Source organism: Staurois parvus, unplaced genomic scaffold (genome assembly GCF_062004578.1).
Source record: "Staurois parvus isolate SC_StPar_1 unplaced genomic scaffold, SC_StPar_1.0 ptg001432l, whole genome shotgun sequence".
NCBI classification, from domain to species: Eukaryota; Metazoa; Chordata; class Amphibia; order Anura; family Ranidae; genus Staurois; species Staurois parvus.
The window spans coordinates 5,783,470-5,801,829 of NW_028319228.1; the positions used below are offsets into that span (position 1 = coordinate 5,783,470).

The following is an 18,360-nucleotide window of genomic DNA, read 5'->3' on the forward strand; positions in this document are numbered from 1 at the left end:
CTGACATCTGGCACTGATGGGGCTACACTGACCAGCAGGGCACTGATCATCAGTGCAGATATCCCCTCTGAGGAATGCCGATTACGGACTCTCCTCTCCTCACAAGTTGTCAGCGTGACAGCTCGTGAGGAGAGGAATGCGGATAACTGGCATTTCCTTATTTGCATGCGATCAGCTGTGATTAGACACATGACAGAACCGAAGTAATCGGCTCTTTCCGCTGATCGGTGACACAGCGCACAACCGATTGCCGAGCTGCGTGCCCCCGGGGGCACGCACGCGTGGTTAGAGTAGGAGGACGTCCTATGACGTCCTCCCAGAACGAGAGAACCGTCATGCTCCCATCATTTTCTTATACGGTGGGCAATAAGTGGTTAAATGCCGGTGGTAGAATGTACATATCATGTTGTTGAGGAGCAGGTGGCCGCCATGTCCCTAACAACCGTGACTCATCTGTCAGCGGGGTTCCTTGGCGACAGCAAAATGTAAACAAAACAATTGCTGGGATTTAAAAATTAAAACAAAACCGCATGGGGGTCCCACCCAATCAATACCAGAGTATGGGGTACATACTCATTCAGCAAAAAAAAATTGTGAAAAATAACCAAAAACAAAAAAAAAAAAACGAATGGTGTTTATCATGATTGATGCTGGATTTACTGCAGGGGACATTGCTTTTGTTTTGTTTTGTTTTTTTTAACAAAGGAGTTGTCAAAAAACTGTCTACTAATTTTATTTATTTTTCACACTTTTTTTGTGAATAAGTAGGAGTACCATTACTCATTCACATGGGAGGGGCTGGGATCTGGGGGCTCCATTTTAACAGGGGGCTTCCAGATCCCGATAAGCCTCCCACCTGCAGGGTTGTGGGTAAGAGGCCCTTGTCTCCATCAACAGGCGGCGCTCCATTGTTCTCCCCCTTTCCTGGCCTGCCAGGCTGCATCCTAAGGGTCTGGTATGGATTTGGGAGGGGGCACGCCATTTTTAAAAAGAAACCATGCTATATTTTCATAATATTTAAATAATGGCAATTCTTTTGCTCACATTCTGCTATCAGTAGTTGAGTCATGGTTGTTAAGGACACAGCGGGTACCCACTCCTTAACAACCATGATATTTCCTGGTTGTTAAGGTCACCGGCGACCTCCCACTCCTTGACAACTCGCTAGTTATTGGTTGTTAAGGATGCCGGCGGGTGCCGACTCCTTGACAACCAGCTGAAAGCAATCACATTTTTTAACGGTCACATGCCTGCACCACTTCATATTTAGCACATTTTTACATTTATTTCCTTTAGGGAATTGACTTTAACACCGTTTCATGCAGTATTTATCGAGTGTTTTTGCTTTTTAAGGTAAACACCATATAAAGGGATAGTGAATTGTCTTTTTCAGCATCGCATATAGTATTTAGAAAAAATGATCAGATCACCTAAATACTGCATGCAATTTGCTTTATTGAATTGAGCCCATTATCCATAACCCATTTTGTACAATGAATTAATTTACAATATAGTATAAATGTGAATGCATTGCTCATAATATAAAACCGTTCTAAGTTTGAGGAAGGTATTGATAATGAGAAACAGAGCTGCGCATTCGTCCAGTGTTTTAAGGTGTAAAATCTTATTCACTTTAAAATGCTTTTGCATTTTCTGCGTCATTAGTTTTGCCACCATTCCTGCATAAGGTTTTCCAGCTTTAACAGTAATGTTTGGATACTTTGGTTCATTGCTGCATTGTGGTTCATTTACAGGTCCTTCAGCAGCTCCTAAATCACTGCAGAAAAAACAAGGACAAGGTTCTTCTTTTCTCCTTCTCCACAAAGGTGAGCACCATATAAAGTCTTCCATGCTTGGCTGAGGCATAACTCTTGCTGGATAACGCAAAAGACTTGCAACAGCTGTCAACCACATTTCCTTCCTTGCATTTAATACATAAACTAGCATTGAAGTGTGTGATAAGCACAGTTATGAATAGCAACTGAAATTCTTAATAATGCTTCTAAATTAGAGAAAAAAAACAGGTTGCCTTGCTATAATTTGTCCATGAAGCTGTCCAAATGAAAACACATATCCACTCTAAAACTGTCCACATGTGTGCAGATCTCTCCAAAGAAATATTTGAAACTTACCACCAAGTTACCATGATTCCCTCCTTTGGCCTATAACTAGCTCTCCTGATGTATTGTAGCTTTGTTATCATTTATTATAAATATTTTCCTTTTCTTTCAAGCTAGAGAAATACATAATTTCATATATAACTCCTTCAGACATAACACAAGTTTATACTTGCAGGCTAGCAATACTTTCTTACACATAGAAATTCATTATTTTAGTAATGGATTTATCAGTAGGCTTCCGTGTATATCATCTGTTTCCAGGAATTTATGCACTTATAAAAAATTGTATACATGAGTGCTCTTTACTAGTACATGTTCCCTAAGCAATAGTTTTGTACATTTACAGTAGCATAACAAGTATCCATCTTCATGCTGCTGAGAATTCTACACATGCAGCTGTATTAAACACAGTCACTGGAACATAGAGTGATTATGTGTTGCTATGTACAGTTTATTGTTAGAATAAAGCTGGCCATACATTAATCTTTTTTTCCTTTAACCAACGGGTTGAACAAAAAAAATTAATCCAATTCTCCCATCCACACATTGGAGGTGGCTAGGGTAATCTCTCCCTCTGTGACATTGTGTTCTGATCAGAACACACTGATCAGTGTTGCTGGCTATAGCCGGTGACACTGATCGTTCAAGGAAAACCCAACAGGCTGTACAGAAGTTGATCAGTAGGTCGAGTTCTGTACAACCGCACTGCCCATACATGGATTAAAATTTGGCCGGTCCCTGCTGAACTGGTTGGATTTTGATAACTGTATGACCTCCTTAATTTGGGACTGAATGGACAAGATGATAATGTATATTGGTATTGTTTTTGCATTGTTATTGTTGAAATCCAGCATTAAAAACATAAATGAATCTTGGATGTGGTAGCTAACAAAATTTCAAACAGATGGCATACATAATGGAGTTTAAATGGCAAGGTACCCACAGTCACTTAGAAAAGAAAATCCTGGCTCTAGTGCTTGCTTTTGGCTCTTCACTAGAATAGGCGGCCAAACAATACTACAGTAGCGTGGCACAGGATGGGATGAGGCTGGCCAGAGCCAGTGATCTTAGGAGCCACAACATCAGAAAGTGGATGAGAAGGAACTTGGATGTATCATCTAAACTGTGTAATTGTCTGTTAAACACTTTTGAATAATTAAAAATTCACCAAATTTAAAAATAATCAATTAGGTTAATCTGTTAGGTTACGTGGACACACAGTTTACTTTTTCTGCCAAGTAGTGTCTATTAAGTAGCTATTCACCAAGCTAATTTATTACTTATGTAATGACTTGTCTGAAGTTCTTTTTTAAATGTCGCACTTATCACATTTAAAGAGCCAGTTTAACTTTACGTGGCCATAGATGGATCAAAATTTGCCCAGTTCAGCAGGGACCCAGAAACTCATGAGCAAGCACTCAAAGTGCTCATTTGTTAGTATTGTAGCTGTGCATCAAACACTTGCACATCCTGCTATCTACAGGACAGAGAAGGGAGGACAATGAACATCTATTACAAAAGAGTGCACAGCATGTTAATGCTTTGAAAACCCTGTAATGCATTGGAATGTTTTTGACAAAAGTAAGTAATGTGAACAAATCCTTTAAAACTTGGAGTTTGACATTTACTGTGGCTTGTAGATGCACATCTTGGATTTAGAAAGGAAAAAGGTGTTATAGAAGAGGTGCCATAATCCCTATGAATATATAGTGAAAAACCCTCTTTGTGGTGGGATTTTTATAGGCACCGGTCAAAGCAAAATATATTCTTAAGAGTGACAATGTAAAAAAACATGTTTTATTTATACAATATTAAAAAGACATGTAACTACAAAGTATGGTGGTATCATCAAACATGATTTTACAATAGATGAAGGTAGATAAATCATGCATATGTTTGCACTTGACTCGTTTCGAGACCTGATAGCAATCTCTTCTTCAGAAGTGCTTAAAAAGCATGACACCTATAGTAAACATATCATTATGTATCGAATCTTCCATTTATCCATCAAAAAATAATTACACTCTCAAGGAACATAATTTTTCACTTGCATAGCCCCACTCAAGGGCAGAGAACATGAGAAAACCAACAGTTGGTTAAAACCATAATCAAGTGAGTGTAGCCAGTGGTTTCATAATCCTCTCACAGCAAAAGTGAAAAGAGAGCAGAAACGGGGAGAGACATCCACTGCTCTATTCATCTCCTGGAGAGACCCCTCCACAGCCACCAGGGAGCGACTGAAAAAAATACCTAATCCCCAGTATTAACTACTTACCTGCCGCCGTATAACAGATATACGGGTGCACAAAATCACGTGTATATATACGTGATTTTGCATTTCCGGGTAGGGGGTGCATGAGAGCACCCTACTCTCCTGCAATTTGCGGCCACGGATGTAAATCACTGGGTCCCGGCCGGTAAATACCCGCTGGCGCCCTGTTATTACCGACAATCACCGATGGGGAGGAAGACTGTTTTGTTTAGAGTCTTCCTCCCTATCAGGTTGGGCACACTGCTCGGGATGGCTGTGCACACAGCTTCTATGGTTGAAATAGAAGAGAACAGGCCTATCGCAACACAAGCTGGCCATGGCAGCCACTCCTTGGCCGCAAGGCGCGCAGCGTCACCGTGTCGATGTTGGTGCAATTGCGTCACTCCGACGAAGCACGGGAAACAGACCCAAGAAGGGGAGTGGTCAGGGAAACCATGTTAGTAGGTAAACTACGCCTTTATTTCTGCAGTTGCCATAGTGTTTTAGAATGAACTTCTCCCCATTAGGTAGCAAAACCAATTTCTTGGTGTTCATATATTGGCAGTAATTACACCCGCCACTTGTAAAAGTACCTAGATTTTTGCAGGGATCTTAACTTCTTTGTAATTTATATTCACTATGTACTAGGTAGTCCCTCATCGAGTTGGCTCGTTTGTAATTAAAATTAGGGGTTTCACATACAAATTTATTAATGGTAGGGTCGATTGTCAAAAGATGCCAGTATTTTTGCACAATCTTCCTATATTGCAGGTGTTGGCTGGAAAGTTTTGTAATTATTCGAACATGATTCTTCTCTTTTTTGTTTGTGATTTGATAAAGTAAGAAATGTCTGGATTTATTGTATGCTTTTTTTTATAGGCTTTTTTAAGGCATGTAGAGGAATATCCTCTTAACAGAAGACGTTAGTTTATCTGCTTCCTTCTTGAAGGATATGTCATCTGAGCAATTATGACTGATGTGTAAATACTGGCTATATGGGATAGATTTTGCCAAAGAGCTAGGATGAAAACGATTAGCATGTAAAATAGTGTTACCTGCAGTGGATTTACAGTAAAGATCACTACCCAAAGTATCGTCTTAGTTTTTGTAAATTTGGATATCCAAAAACAAGATTGTTTTGCTGTCAAAAGACATGGTAAACTTTAAATTAAGATCATTAACACTGATTTTGTCCAAAAATTCCTTTAGTTCATCAGTAGAACCTTCCCATATCATGAACACATCGTCAATGTATCTCTATACCATAACGAAACCAATTCAACAAAAGGAGCCAACTTGGTGGTATCCATTAGAGTCCGTTCCCACTCTCCCAGGTACAGAAATTATATTAACACTGGATATTAGGCATTTTTTTTGGTCGCCCCCTGGTGGCTGTGGAGGGGTCCTTCCAGGAGACAAATAGAGCTGTGGATGTCTCTCCCTGTTTCTGCTCTCTTTTCACTTTCGCTATGAGAGGACTATGGAACCACTGTCTACACTCACTTGATTATGGTTTTAACCAACTGGCGGTTTTCTCATGTTCTCTGCCCTTGAGTGGGGCTATGTAAGTGAAAAAGTATGTAATTGAAAGTGCAATTTTTTTTTTGTTGGATATATGTAAGATTTGATACATAATGATATGTTTACTATAGGTGTCATGCTTTTTAAGCACTTCTGAAGAGATTACTATCAGGTCTCGTAATGCATCAAGTGCAGACATATGCATGATTCATCTACCTTCATCCATTGTAAAATCATGTTTGATGATACCGCCATACTTTGTAATTACATGTCTTTTTAATATTGTATAAATAAAACGTGATTTTTTTACATTGTCGCTCTTCAGAATATATTTTGCTTTGACCAGTGCCTATAAAAATCCCACCACAAAGAGGGTTTTTCACTATATCTATACATCTTAGTTTTACAACTTTTTCTTATTATCATGAACATTAGCTTCTAGATGTTTTGGAAAGATACTGCATGGCGTCAGGACTGGAATATCGGAGACTTGATGGAAGCACCAAGCCAGAAGACAGAGTAAATATTGTAAAGGAGTTCAACAGTGAGCAAGATGTGAACATTTGTTTAGTTTCAACTATGTAAGTCTTACTTTAAATATAAACTTTTTTTATGTTACAAATGTAGTACGTTTTGTGGTAATTGTTTCCTTGTGTTATTAAAGGGCTGGTGGACTAGGGCTTAATTTTGTTGGTGCAAACATAGTGGTGATCTTTGATCCAACTTGGAATCCAGCAAATGACCTCCAGGCAATTGACAGGTAATTGTGCCCAGTAACTTTGTATTATTGTATGTGAAACTCCGATGACAATGCAAACCTAAAGAGACTGTCCTTAGACCATTTTTTTTAACCGCAATCTTCCCAGCAGATTATATGTGCATTTAACCTATTTTATGCATGTTATATACTTGTAAACCCCTCCTTGTGTAGATACCTAAAATCCCTGAACCTGCTGCTGGACACTGCCACTCTGGATATGATGTTAGTACTATTAGAGCTATGATTCAAGTTATGCTCTTTTGCTTATTCCACTTATTTGCGTATTCCCCTTTGTTTATACCACAGCAGCTACATAAAAGTTTATGTAGGGAGTGGACTCTAAAGGAACTAGGCTAGCACAGACAGTAATTAGACACTCCCAGGAATAGTCACATTTTTTTTATCAAGTTCAAAAGCACATTGCAAGTGAAAAAAATTGTTTATGGAGTAAAAATAAGCAATTAAAATTCTTGCTTTTTCTGCACTTTTACCTGTCGTTTTTTAAGCTGGTGACAGGGTCTTTATATTGTTGCACTATTTTTTAAGCTTATGTCCCTATTAACCACATCTGTGTTTTGGCCAAGATTGTTCAAAGGTTGTCCAAAGATATTGAGTTCCTGGCCTCCTGTTGTCCTGTTTTATCAGCAAAACTGTTTGTTTTGGTGGCTCTTTCTGACTTCATATGAGTTCAATGCAAGTCCAGCAATTTTACTTAAAGTGGTAGTAAACTCCTGAATGTGATTTTTACCAACAGGTAAGTTTATAATAAAGCTTACCTGTAGGTAAAATTAATATCTCCTAAATGTGCACTATTTAGAAGATATTCCGGTGAGCAGCATCCAGTGACAAAACTGGCAGATATGCTCTGAAGGATCGGCGTACCCGTGCTGTCCTTCAGAGCTGTGTTCTGCGGCCGAGACTCCCGAGCGCATGTGTGGGAGTGAGGTCAGCGTGGCACACCCATTCAAGCAACTGCAGCCCGTGAACCTGGAGGAAGACCGGATGAAGACTGAAGCTCTGTCAGCGGTGACAGTGAGCTGCTGGAGGGCTTCGTTTTGAGGTAAGTCTCTCATAATGGGCTAGTATGTGATGCATACTAGCACATTATGGCTTTACTTTGCAGGGAGAAAGGTGTTTTTTTTTTTTTTTTTTTCGTAAGTTTACTGCCGTTTTAAAGCCCCTATTTAGTTTTAGGAAACTAATCATCCACAGATTGTTTAAAGTGACATTGTCACCACAGGGTCACTTGTATTAAACAATATAAGATTTTTGTGCTTACCATAAAATCTTTTTTTGGAGTCCTTTGGAGACAGAGAGACCTAAAAATCATAGATGTGTAGTTTATATTCAGCTGCTTTCAGAAGGTTGGCCAGCCAGCTATAATGCCACCCATAACAGTCATGCCTTTGTTTTGTGAACAAGCAGAACATGGGGCCAAGGCTTAGAGTGGTGGAACCTGTGTCCACTGAAAGAGACAGGGATATAGAAAATTTTAGCCATGTAGGACATCCAAATGTAGTCCAACTGAGAGGTGGAAAAACAGCCATTGAGAGATCCAACAGATCTGGAAATCTTACTAGAAAGGTTTCCGAAGGATTACAGGAGAAGTTCACCTTTTGCACAAAAATAAGAATAAATGCTTTTTTTTTTTTCTGCTGGAAAAAAAATGCACATTTATTATATTTGGCTGCAGGAGCCTGTTAAGCATTGCACCAGCTATCGGCAGATCGTTGGTGCCATGCAGTGCTCCTGCAGACCTGTCAGTATATCTGTTTGCGTACAGGATTTGCTGACAAACAGATATACTGACAGGAAGACTCAATAAATTACCATGGTGCTCCACACTACCATGGTAGTTTGAACTACAAGCCAACAGCCTCTAAGGCTTCTAAGGTTCATTCATTCACAGAACACTGTGAATGAATGCCGCACCCTGTTATTAAATCTGACAGCTTGTATGGGGAACTTCTTCCCATACGTCTGTCACAGGGAGGGGGGACAGCTGGCAGTGGCTGCAGCATTGGGAACATGTTACATGTTCCACCCTAAAAACAGGAGGAACATGTCACATGTTCCCAAAGGTGAACTTATTCTTTAAGGGCTGAACCAGTGAAAAAACAGGGGAACATTATGGATTTTGCATCAAGAAGGAATCTAGTGTCCCAGAAGAGGACAGGTAGAACTAGGGGTAATGTAAATGATCAAAAAGGTGCAGCACTAATTTAAATCCCTTAAATAAAAATGTATCTATTAATCCAATAACATCACAGCAAAAAATAGTGAAAAATGTCCAAGCAATAGTGTGAATCCAGTCCGCATAATTGTATATCTACTGTAAACACAAATTCACTGTGCAATCTTTATGACATGAGTATGAAAATACACACTCTTCAATCAGTGCTTAAAGCATTACTAAAAACTATTTTTATTACAGTCACAAATATGTTCTTACCTGCTCTGTGCACTGGTATTGCAGAGTGGCTCTGAATCTTCTCTTCTCAGCTCACTTGACAGCGTTGTCTACACCACCTCTTCATTGTCTGTCCCCATAGTAAACTCTTGCTAAGATTGCAGACTCATAGCCCTCCTCACTGGATTGATTGATAGCAGCAGGAGCCAATGGTTTCCTACTGCCTCCATGTCCAGTGAGGAGAGAGAAAGAGAGCAGCTATACTGCTCTCGGGCACAATGCTGGATCGAGTTCAGGCTAATCTTAAAATAAATTCCGCTTACCTTTGCAGATGAACCCCTTTAACTTGTAGGTGGTTTATAAACTCCTAGTTCCCACAAAGGGTTAAACTTTACAGCTCACTTTCTGTCAGACCATGGGTTGAGTATAGGGGAAAAAAGACAACAAAAAACAGATCACTGTACTCACTTTATTACTATCAAATCGCCCCCAGGTGTATTTTTCACCACTAGAGAGAGACTGTTATCTGAAAAGATAATAGACATTAATCGTAAAGTGGAGAACAACCCAAAAACAACCATCAGTAGACAAAACTTAGGCCAACAGCAAAAGCGGTCAACAAAAAAACAAGAATATTTGTATGGTAAAAGCTGAAGCCTAAACTACCTAATCCTTGATCTTAAGGAAGGAATGTTAGACAAATTGGGGTTTATTTACTAAAGCTGGAGAGTCCAAAATCAGACTCCCTTCTGCATAGAAACCAATCAGCTTCTAACCTCAGCTTGCTCAATGAAGCTTTGGCAATGAAACCTGGAAGCTGATTGGTTTCTATGCAGAAGGGAGTCTGATTTTGGACTCTCCAGCTTTAGTAAATAAACCCCATTATGTCTCCATCAAAATCAACCAACGAGCAACAGGTGATTAAAAAAAATTATAACATTAACCCTTTAATGCAGGGAAAGTGGAGATGCAAAATAAAACAGCCTTTTCGGAACCAATCTAATAGAGTGGGAAGGAGATCTTAAATGTGAAAGAAGAAGGGTGCAGTAGAAAGTCCCTCTTTTAGGGAAGGGATGGGAAGATACACACTCTCGTATGAAGAGGCCAAGTGAGGATGCATAGTTATATAGTAGAGGAACAAGGACCTCAGAATGAAGGAATAGGAAGACTTTTCAACTCATGTCAATAGCTGACACAAAGATGTGACAGTCACAATACTACTAGACTGAATAAATATATATAGAATCAGACTAAACAAACAAATATTAAGTGCAGTGCTCACTAGTGTTGAAAATGTAACATAGACTAAAAAAAGCAATAATCACCTTAGTAGAAAACATACTTAAGTGCCATCACACCACAATAATAAATGAAATAAATGAAAATCACAAAAGTCCTACTCTTCAGAAATATATGATACTGTCCCTTTTTTGAAATGTGACCCAAAAATATGGAATGTGATCTTCAGTGCTTACTCCCAATGTATAAATAAGATGGACTCTCACCTTAAATGGTAGGATGTGGTTACCATAGGTCCATACTGCATCTTTCTTCAAGGGGATATGTAAAATAGCACTATATAGCATTATAATAGAATTGTATTGTAGCTGTATTATCTGCCCTCATGTTCTAAAGCGCTATGTAAACTGTTGGCGCCAATTAAATCCTGTATAATAATAATACTAATAACACTACCTTGTCTTCCCCACTATGCAGTAGGACCTATTATTACCCCATCCCTTTAAGAGAGAGCTGCAATAACACGACTCTGACTCCTCCACATCAGAGGTGGGCACAAATATATTGCCAAAGATAAAAAAAAAACTAATAGTACTCTCCGTTTAATATATTTATTTAAGATAAAAATGTAAAAGATACATTCACATTAAAAGGTACACAAGGAACCTGTGCACAAGGATTAAGACTTATCCAGAGCTTGCCTTTGTCTCCCTTGGTGCTGTCAGCAACTCTCACAGCACTTCCTAGTCGCACTGTGATAATGTCATCAAGCTCCAATTGTGCAAAACGTGAGCAAGTTGTTTCCTTGGATACCCAGATCCTGAATAAGGAAGCAGCTGGCAACACTGCATAGCATCGTCAACCTGAAAGGGAGTTTGGAGTATACCTGTCAAGTTCTGGCAAGGGCCAGTATAGAGGGGCGTGGAGATATGGAATTGCAGGCATCAGAATAGGGTAGATAGGGGACAGATGGGGTAGAAGGAAAAGCATTAGAGAGGCCAGTCTTGAGCTGACACATCCCAATAAATATGCCCATTTGCATGATCTTGGGACTATCAGTTCAGGAAAGGCATTGCTGGAGCAGAGTGACCCCCCCCCCCAGCTGCCAGGGGAACAACTCCTCCAGTGAGGATGGGGAAAGGTTACAAGAAAGAATAGATAGAAACTGGTGGTAAGGGGCTCAATTATTAGACAGATATGGCAATCTTGACGCAAAGACCATGATTGCCGAACAGTATGTTGTTTATGGGGTGCTTAGGTTTGCCACATCGCAGATCAGATGAACAGATTGTTGGGTGGGGCTGGTACATATTAGTACCATCGACAAAGTTAAAGGAAGATGGTGCTCCCTAAGAAAAAATTTCAGGGCCTTGAGGGCTATAGTAAAGAAAAGGACATCCAAGGCAGTATTCTCAGCAATACTGTCTGTACCTCGAGCCACACCAGAGAAGCAGCAAGAACTTAAGAAACTTAACATGTAGCTGAGTAACTGGTGCAGGAAGGAGGGATTTGGGTTAATGGAGAACTGGGCTGACTTTTCAGTTGGTCACCGGCTCTGTAGCAGGGATGGACTGAACCTAAATGATAAGGGTGCAGCTCTGTGGCAAGAGAAGATGGCCAAAAGGTTGGAGGAAATTTTAACAACTTGCCCTCCAGAGGATTTACCCCCCTTCCTGACCAGGCCATTTTCTGTGTTACGGCGCTACGTTACTTTAACCGAAAATTGCACGGCCGTGCAACGCTGCACCCAAATGAAATTTACGTTCTCTTTTTCCGACAAATAAAGCTTTCTTTTGGTGGTATTTGATCGCCTTATCTTATTAAACCCACATCTCTCCATAAAGAGGAGCTGTCACTAATTATTTCTATCACAAGAGATGCATGCATTCCTTGTGATAAGAATAAAAGTGATCAAATTTTTTTTTTTTAAAGGAACAGTGCAAAAAAACAAAACAAACAAACCATTAAATAAGTTGAAAAAGAAATGTTTAAAGTGCCCCCGTCCTCCCATAGTGGCACATAGTGGTGAACGCATATGTAGGCCATGCCCACATATGTAAACGGTGTTCAAACCACACATGTGAGGTATTGCCACGAACGTCAGAGCAAGAGCAATAATTCTCGCACTAGACCTCATCTGTAACGTTACACTACTAACCTGTAGAAACTTTTAAAGCATCACCCATGGAGATTTTTAAGTGTCGCAGTTTCACGCCATTCCACGACCGTGCGCGGTTTTAAAGAGTTACATGTTGGGTATCTATTTACTCACTGTAACATTCTCTTTCATATATAACAAAACAAATTGGGGTATATATTGTGGTTTTTTGGGGGGGTTTTTGATCAAAGTGTATTTTTTTCCAAAAAAAATATATTGTTTTTAAAAACTGCGCATTTCAGTTTTTGCATTTTGAATTTTCAGTTTCAGCACCAGAATTTTCATTTCAGTGCACCACTAGTTTGCACTACTATAAAACTACAGAGCACTCTGCAGCTAATTGATACAGTACCCACAATCTTCAGTCTATCACTGTCTGGGTATGGCCTCAAAGGCAGAAACGAGAATTAGCACATCTGTAGAACTACTGTGTAGAAACTGCATCACATCCACAAAGTATCAAGAATGTTGGTAAAAGCAAAAATATTGCAGAGTTGAGGAGAAAGTGTTCAACCTCCTTGGAAACTAGTATGATAGGGGTGAGGTTATGGTGGGCTGGCTTTAAATAGTTTTTCTCTTTGCTGGTGTCCACCTCCTTCTATATATCCCTGTGTCTCGTGTCTGTAGGGGCATGTTCACATGGGTGGATCGCTGTTCAGAGGGCAGTATGTCACCTCCTTTCTGCCTGTTTTAATCTGAAAAAGCCTGTACAACTGCACTGTAACTGCGTGCATTATACACGGTTGCAGACTCAGCCTTATTCACTTGAATGGTTTGCGTTTGGCGACAATATTGTCTGCTAAACACAACGGGAATATAATGTTTCCAAGGCATGTTTACAGCTCTAACTGGCTGCATGTTATCTTTTAGGTAGGGGAGTAAAACTATGGCTCAACTGCCTTTTTTTCCTACCTGTTGGCTGCCTGTGTGAGTGAGGCCTAAAAGTAAATTTTCAATGTTTGTGTTAAAAAAACAAAAAAAATCATAGAAATAAGTCATTGGGTAACTTCATTGTGTGGTCATTAAATGGGTTACAGGACTGATAGCAGATTTATCAGTATGTTCTTGCAGGTCTGTCAATATGAAATGTACATTTTGTGTGAATGTCAAAATCTGATTTATCACAGGATGAAAAGGGAACAGTATGATATTATAATACTATGGTTCTGTGGCACTCTGCATATTTACAGTACATATTGTGATGTGTTATTGTTTTTTAGAGCCTATCGAATTGGACAGTGCAGGGATGTAAAAGTATTTAGGCTAATATCCCTGGGCACCGTAGAAGAAATGATCTATTTAAGGCAGGTTTACAAACAGGTAAGACTCCTTTCTGCATTAAACAGGAATACACACAGCCAAGTTTTATCGCCATTTTGAATGCATGTCTAATCACATTTACATCTTTCCAAAGCTGGGTACATGTTATAATCTGTACAATGTCCTTTATTATGATAATACATATTCAAATCTGATTTAATTAATGTCTATCAGGCTTAATTCACACAGTGCCATGACAGACATTTGATTTCATTGTAAAATGCCTGTCACCACAAGGACAGACAGAAAACAATTGTTTTCTGTGTGTCTCATTCACACTGTAGCACAGGCTGGCGCTGCTGTGTGCTGCATTTTATCACAGTGTACTGTGCCAAATCGCATGGCATCAGGCTGCTGCACATTACCATGAATAATGTATTTGTTTTGTACACTTCAAATAAAGTTTGTAAAAAACAAAAAGAAAGGGGAGCCGTATGATACGCTGAATCGTGCGCCACACTGTCCTCTACCGTAGCAGGGAATGGAGAGCTGCTGGAGCAGTAAAGCTCTTCAGCAGCTCTTCATTCCTGAGTGAATGCGCACCCTATGTCAGCCTTGAACATAGTTGTTGATCAGTCATAAAAATAATGTACGTTCTACTGTAAAGTGTAGCGGAAAAATGGAGTGTTATAGGATGGGAAAAATGAAGTGGCACCTTTACATTTGACATAGAAACGAGTGACATATACAGGGAAGAATAGGAGAAAAGGGAGGAGGTTGTGTAAGGGCATGGTTGGTGAGGGAGCACAGGTGGGGAGATATAGAATGGAACAACACTTGTCAAAGAGGCAGGAGAAGTAGACATGAAAATTGGTAAATTATCCTTGATGGTACTTTCAGATGCCCACAAGGCATTGTCAGAAATAATGGCAAATTCTGTACAGAAAACAAAATATAATTTCTATTGTCCATTATGGAATCGATCCAGAGCCACACATGACCTAGTGAGAGTTGTGCTATAATGGTGGTAGCATTATAATAAATGTCAATGTCCAATCTTGCTCTAAAGTCCAAATAAGTGCTTTATTCAATTGAATTAAAATAAGTCCACAAAAAGATTGATAACACTTCACACTATAATCACTATTAAGGTGCTTACTGTGGTATCTGCAGTGTGCAATGGGGAACCAGCATGATCTATATTCCATGGGAATAATCAGGGAGGGCACAGATGTATCATACAGCTGACAGGTATGGTAAAATCGACAACTGCAGAGAAGGATGGATGTGAGCACATGCAAGCCTACAAGGACACCCAGGCTGGAAGAATGTCACCACTAGACAGGAAGTCTTCAGGCGGCCATGTGTTCCCAGCACCAACAAGTACCAATAGACATGCACGGTCTCCAAGATGTGAGCTTGACTGCACTGCAATATTTCTTGACCAAGGATTCCAATATGATGATTCATTATAGACAGCATAAAGATCCATCTGGAACACAATTATTTTGTTTTTCTCGACTAATTTCATTTACAAAAGTAAGGCATGGCTATGGGCACTAATTATGCCCTGTGCTTTTCAAATGTCACTATGGGCTTCAGGGAGGAGCACTCCATATGGTGTAATAATCCCTGCACACTGTATATTGTCTTTTACAGTGGATACATCAATGATATTCTGGAATGGCAGTGTGAAGTGGTTTACCTCCTTTGTAGCCCATTGTAATGGCAACAATCTGTGAATAATCTAATCCTTGTGCATGGCTATGAATATACCTCAACCCCATGTACTCAAACAAATTTGAAAAATATTATATATAAAGGTATGTATACTCAAAAACTTCCCCCACCAAAAATGTGATGTAACCATCAAGAGCTATAATCTTCCGTATAAATAAATATATATATATATGTATGTACTATACTCTTGTATTAAATGTACACATACAGTGGGGCAAAAAAGTATTTAGTCCGCCACCAATTGTGCAAGTTCTCCCACTTAAAAAGATGAGAGAGGCCTGTAATTAGCATCATAGGTAGACCTCAACTATGAGAGACAAAATTAGAAAACAAATCCAGACAATCACATTGGCTGATTTGGAAAGAATTAATTTGCAAATTATGGTGGAAAATAAGAATTTGGTCACCTACAAACAAGCAAGATTTCTGGCTCTCACAGACCTGTACGTTCTTCTTTAAGAGGCTCCTCTGTCCTGCACTCATTACATGTAGCAATGGCACCTGTTTGAACTTGTTATCAGTATAAAAGACACCTGTCCACAACCTCAAACAGTCACACTCCAAACTCCACTATGGTGAAGACCAAAGAGCTGTCGAAGGACACCAGAAACAAAATTGTAGACCTGCACCAGGCTGGGAAGACTGAATCTGCAATAGGTAAGCAGCTTGGTGTGAACAAATCAACTGTGGGAGCAATAATTAGAAAGTGGAAGACATACAAGACCACTAATAATCTCCCTTGATTTGGGACTCCACGCAAGATCTCACCCCGTGGGGTTAAAATGATCACAAGAACAGTGAGCAAAAATCCCAGGACCACACAGGGGGACCTAGTGAATGACCTGCAGAAAACTGGGACCAACATAACAAAGGCTACCATCAGTAACGCGCTACGCTGCCAGGGACTCAGATCCTGCAGTGCCAGACGTGTCCCCCTGCTTAAGCCAGTACATGTCCAGGCCCGTCTGAAGTTTGCTAGAGAGCATTTGGATGATCCAGAAGAGGATTGGGAGAATGTCATATGGTCAGATGAAACCAAAATAGAACTGTTTGGTAGAAACACAACTCATCGTGTTTGGAGGAGAGAGAATGCTGAGTTGCATCCAAAGAACACCATACCTACTGTGAAGCATGGGGGTGGCAACATCATGCTTTGGGGAAGTTTCTCCGCAAAGGGACCAGGACGACTGATCCATGTACAGGACAGAATGAATGGGGCCATGTATCGTGAGATTTTGAGTGCAAACCTCCTTCCATCAGCAAGGGCATTGAAGATGAAACGTGGCTGGGTCTTCCAACATGACAATGATCCCAAACATACCATCCGGGCAACGAAGGAGTGGCTTCGTAAGAAGCATTTCAAGGTCCTGGAGTGGCCTAGCCAGTCTCCAGATCTCAACCCCGAAGAAAACCTTTGGAGGGAGTTGAAAGTCCGTGTTGCCCAGCAACAGCCCCAAAACATCACTGCTCTAGAGGAGATCTGCATGGAGGAATGGGCCAACATACCAGCAACAGTGTGTGCCAACCTTGTGAAGACTTACAGGAAATGTTTGACCTCTGTCATTGCCAACAAAGGATATATAACAAAGTATTGAGATGAACTTTTGATATTGACCAAATACTTATTTTCCACCATAATTTGCAAATAAATTCTTTCCAAATCAGCCAATGTGATTGTCTGGATTTGTTTTCTAATTTTGTCTCTCATAGTTGAGGTCTACCTATGATGCCAATTACAGGCCTCTCTCGTCTTTTTAAGTGGGAGAACTTGCACAATTGGTGGCTGACTAAATACTTTTTTGCCCCACTGTATATGCTGGGGTAAAAGACAGAAAAATATAAGTAATATAAAATATATAAATGTGAACCAGCAGCAATGTACTTAATAAACTCTCATACCAGGCACAAAGCAAAGAATAAAACACAAATCAGTGCTGCACCGGAATAATTAAATCCCATATACAATAAACTCTGTTGCTAAATATTAAATAATATCAAAGTGTGGTGATATTATAGTGTACATAAATTAATGTCCATACAGTGACATAAAATATAAATAATCAGCCTTCCGGGATATCTGTATAGCAGCGATTTTACACCTATGTGCTCCACATGCAAATAATTTTTCAGTGCACCATCACCACAAGGTGTGCTCTCACCTTAGCGGTATGACCTCCCACTATGTGTTTGGTCTGTAAGTGCTTGTGTCCCAATATGAGGACAAGACTCTTCTTTCCACCCGGACCCATAACATTAATTTCGGATCACCTCTTCTCCAACAACCTCCACTCCACAGCATGTAAAAAGAATATTGGATATAGTGCCATATCCTTAAAACCACTTTATTGATCAACGAAAGCCAATAAAATTACACTCACATGTGCAAGGTGCTATATTGCACCAGATTTATAGAGCCTCTGATATAGATGTGGTAACTCTCTATGAAAACGCTATAAAAGTCAGACCACCTGCCGCATTCAATGTGGACGTAGTAACGTCACCCAGGCCTTGCGGTCCAGGGTATAGTGATGGGCACAAAATGTGCCCTGGCATATGCCATTCTCTTTCTTGAAAGATACCTGTTTAGGGATGGGACCTTGTTCGTATACCTACCCAAGATTCCTACGTGGTGCAGGCATCTCTACAGTGGGGAAGAGGTATAAGGGGGTTGCCATCTCTTGAGACTTCGTTTTACTGTGCTATTTGTTTGTGTTCTTATTAATAAAATGTCTTTGGATAAGATACAGTTGATGGCAGTTCTTTAATATAAGTCAATATAGATTATGTCTCATGTACCAGATATCCGACCAGCCAGAATGTTTTTATGAAAAATACCATAATAAATGGTTTTAACGTGTATTAATAAACCATCTTTTTATAGGAACTACACTCCAGCTTTTT

General features: G+C 39.8%; 1 protein-coding gene across 1 annotated transcript in view; it reads left to right on the forward strand.

Moving 5' to 3' along the window:
• ERCC6L2 (ERCC excision repair 6 like 2) overlaps nucleotides 1-18,360 on the forward strand; it is a 205,137-nt gene that overhangs the window by 99,164 nt on the left and 87,613 nt on the right. Inside the window, exons 9-12 of the mRNA XM_089662138.1 lie at nucleotides 1,755-1,826; nucleotides 6,328-6,473; nucleotides 6,557-6,652; nucleotides 13,680-13,779. Coding sequence (XP_089518264.1) covers nucleotides 1,755-1,826; nucleotides 6,328-6,473; nucleotides 6,557-6,652; nucleotides 13,680-13,779 — 414 coding nt within the window. The remainder of the gene's footprint in view (nucleotides 1-1,754; nucleotides 1,827-6,327; nucleotides 6,474-6,556; nucleotides 6,653-13,679; nucleotides 13,780-18,360) is intronic.